Consider the following 2,722-nt stretch of genomic DNA (forward strand, 5'->3'; position numbering starts at 1 on the left):
TGCACAAAGTTTCCTGTGAGGGGTAGGTTTAGGGGTAGGGTTGGTGTAGGGCAACAGCACATACAGTTTGTACAGTATAAAAACCATTATGCCTTTGGAATGTCCCCATAAAACATGGAAACACAGCATGTGTGTGTGTGTGTGCGCGTGTGTGCGTGTGCGTGTGTGTGTGTGTGTGTGTGTGTGTGAGTGAGAGTGTGTGTTTGTGTTTGTGTGTGCATGTGCGTGTGTGTGTGTGTGACCTCGCAGGAGTGTATCTCGCATTCAGCAGTGAAAACAAAGTTTGAGCAGCACACAATCAGAGCAAAGCAGATCACAGAAACGGTCAAAGACGTCATGGATCAAATCAACATCGCCGCCGCGGACAAGAGGTGCGTCTGTTTCTCTTTATTTTTGGGATTATTGTAGCAGAAGGTCCAGTATCTACACCAGCAGAGCAGATTATTTTGAAGCGATTCGTCTCTGAGATGAATCCAAATGGTCATAACAGATATGATAAGTTCAGTTCTGAGTATGAAATCTGTATATTGGCTTGCCGTGTGACTGAAGTTGTCATGGCTCATGTAGTAAGGTGTTTTATGTCTGACCTCAGGGTGCTTTCTCTGGAGGAGAGAGAGTATCTGATTGACCGACTGGATTTCGTTCGCAATCAACTCAACCTGCTCATCCAGGACATCAAGAAGAAAATCGAGGCCATCACGGAGGAGGTGAAACACAAGGTAAAGCGGAGGAATCGACCGACTGCTCACTCTGAGGTTAAGACAATATAACTGCAGTAATATTTCCAGATGAACACTTACTTAATTTTTTTATACATCATGAACATCCTTGCTCCTTGTAGAGAGTCTTGCTATCATGTGACCCAAAGCCTCTCGCTGCTGTTTATGGGTAATCTGAACAGATTTAATGTTGTGTGAAGGGCTGGCTGTTTGGTTTGGTGAATGAACATCTTCCTGTGTTTGTGTTTCAGGTGTCGGATGCCATGGCAGAAGAGATCTGCCGTCTGTCTGTGCTCATAGACGAGTTTCGTGCAGACTTCGACCCGTCACCAGACGAGCTCAAAATCTATAAATCTGTGAGTGTCAGAATAGACCCATCACTTTATTCAACTGTTATGTGGTTGTCAATGGATGAGCAGAGTTGCAAAACCTCATTGGCTCAAAATCGATCCTACTTGATATAGCTGTATATAAAACTTAAAATAGAAAAGACAAAATTTTACACACAAACACAGATATATATATGTGTGTGTATATATATATATGTATGTTTATTATACTTTTTTAATTTTAAGATTATTCAATAAATATTATTTTCATTAAAATATAATGCGTGTATAAATATATATATATATGTATATATATATATTGATTATTATATAATTAGCAAAATACATAAAATATATATAAAAATTTTATATATACAATATTAAAATGTAATGTGTGTGTATATATGTAGTATTTTATTTATATTATTTTCATTTATTATTTAATATATATTTACAAATATAAATATATATTTGTATATATGTAGTATTTTATTTATATTATTTTCATATATATATATATATATTAATTAATTACATATTATATATCAATTATGTATTTTTAAAAATACATGTATACACATACATATAAAAAATACTATATTTTATAATAAATTTTAAATAATTTTCATATATTCAAATACAATACATTTCATATTATTAAATAAATATTATAAAATATGTAATATTACAGTTTTGTATCTAAAATATTAAATATAATATGTGTGTGTGTGTATATAAATTATTATTATTTTTTGCTTCATAAATTAATATCCCATTCAATACCTGATCTGATCTGTCTGTCTTCTGCAGGATCTTCTCAGCCACATCGAGAAGGGCATGGGCAAGAACCTGGCCTTCCGCTGTTCTGATGCCGTAAACGCCTCGGTTCAGTCGTCTCAGCAGGACATGATGGGTATGTGAGAACACCGTGACCTGCGTTTGATATTTAAACACCAGTAGGTAACACTCCTATTAATAGACAATGTCTGATAATGGGTGAAGTGTTGCTTAAGTGTGTTATCTGGCTCTCTGTAATACTCGATTGGTGCCAGTACGCTAAACCATAAAACCAATCGCTGTATGGACAGTTTTGCAATAGTATAGAGTGTGATAAATGAGTGTGTTTAGTTAAACTACCTGCTTATTGTGCTTCCAGAGTGTCTGAAGCCTCTGCTGCCCTCTGCTGTCCAGAGCCAGCTGCACATGCTCATTCCCTGCAGGAAGTTTGAGCTCAGCTACAACCTCAACTGTGCCACCCTTTGCTCAGACTTCCAGGAGAACATCGAGTTCCAGTTCTCTTTAGGCTGGACCGCGCTGGTCCACCGTTTCCTAGGTCCCGTCAACGCCAAACGTGCCTTGATGCTGGTGGATCAGAACCTACTGGTACATTAGAAATCTGCGTTTCCGATACATGGAGATGCTGGTGTGAACTAGGCTTCGCCGCGATAGACGGTGCTGACGGTGATACCGTTGTTAAGCCGCAACACCGGTTACGTCACTTGCCCACCGCAGCACTGACCCCCACCGTCGTTTAGATTTTTTTTAATAGTAATAAAAATCATTTAGTTCAGTAAAAGTACAGACACTACAATTAAAAACTGATCGCGGCTGCTCAATGCAGCTGAACGACAGTTGCATCACAGATCAGATTTCATTTATCCAGTGAGGAGAGTG

At 37.8% G+C, this 2,722-nt stretch overlaps 1 protein-coding gene across 2 annotated transcripts in view; it reads left to right on the forward strand.

Annotated features, from left to right (window-relative positions):
• LOC107701405 (mitofusin-1-like) overlaps positions 1-2,722 on the forward strand; it is a 39,486-nt gene that overhangs the window by 32,637 nt on the left and 4,127 nt on the right. For both annotated transcript variants that reach the window (XM_016503440.1, XM_016503511.1), the window contains 5 exons: positions 250-371; positions 593-719; positions 971-1,075; positions 1,859-1,961; positions 2,205-2,431. In XM_016503440.1, the coding sequence (XP_016358926.1) occupies positions 250-371; positions 593-719; positions 971-1,075; positions 1,859-1,961; positions 2,205-2,431 (684 nt within the window). The remainder of the gene's footprint in view (positions 1-249; positions 372-592; positions 720-970; positions 1,076-1,858; positions 1,962-2,204; positions 2,432-2,722) is intronic.

This window comes from Sinocyclocheilus anshuiensis, unplaced genomic scaffold, assembly GCF_001515605.1.
Source record: "Sinocyclocheilus anshuiensis isolate Anshui unplaced genomic scaffold, SAMN03320099.WGS_v1.1 scaffold21, whole genome shotgun sequence".
Classification (NCBI taxonomy): domain Eukaryota; kingdom Metazoa; phylum Chordata; class Actinopteri; order Cypriniformes; family Cyprinidae; genus Sinocyclocheilus; species Sinocyclocheilus anshuiensis.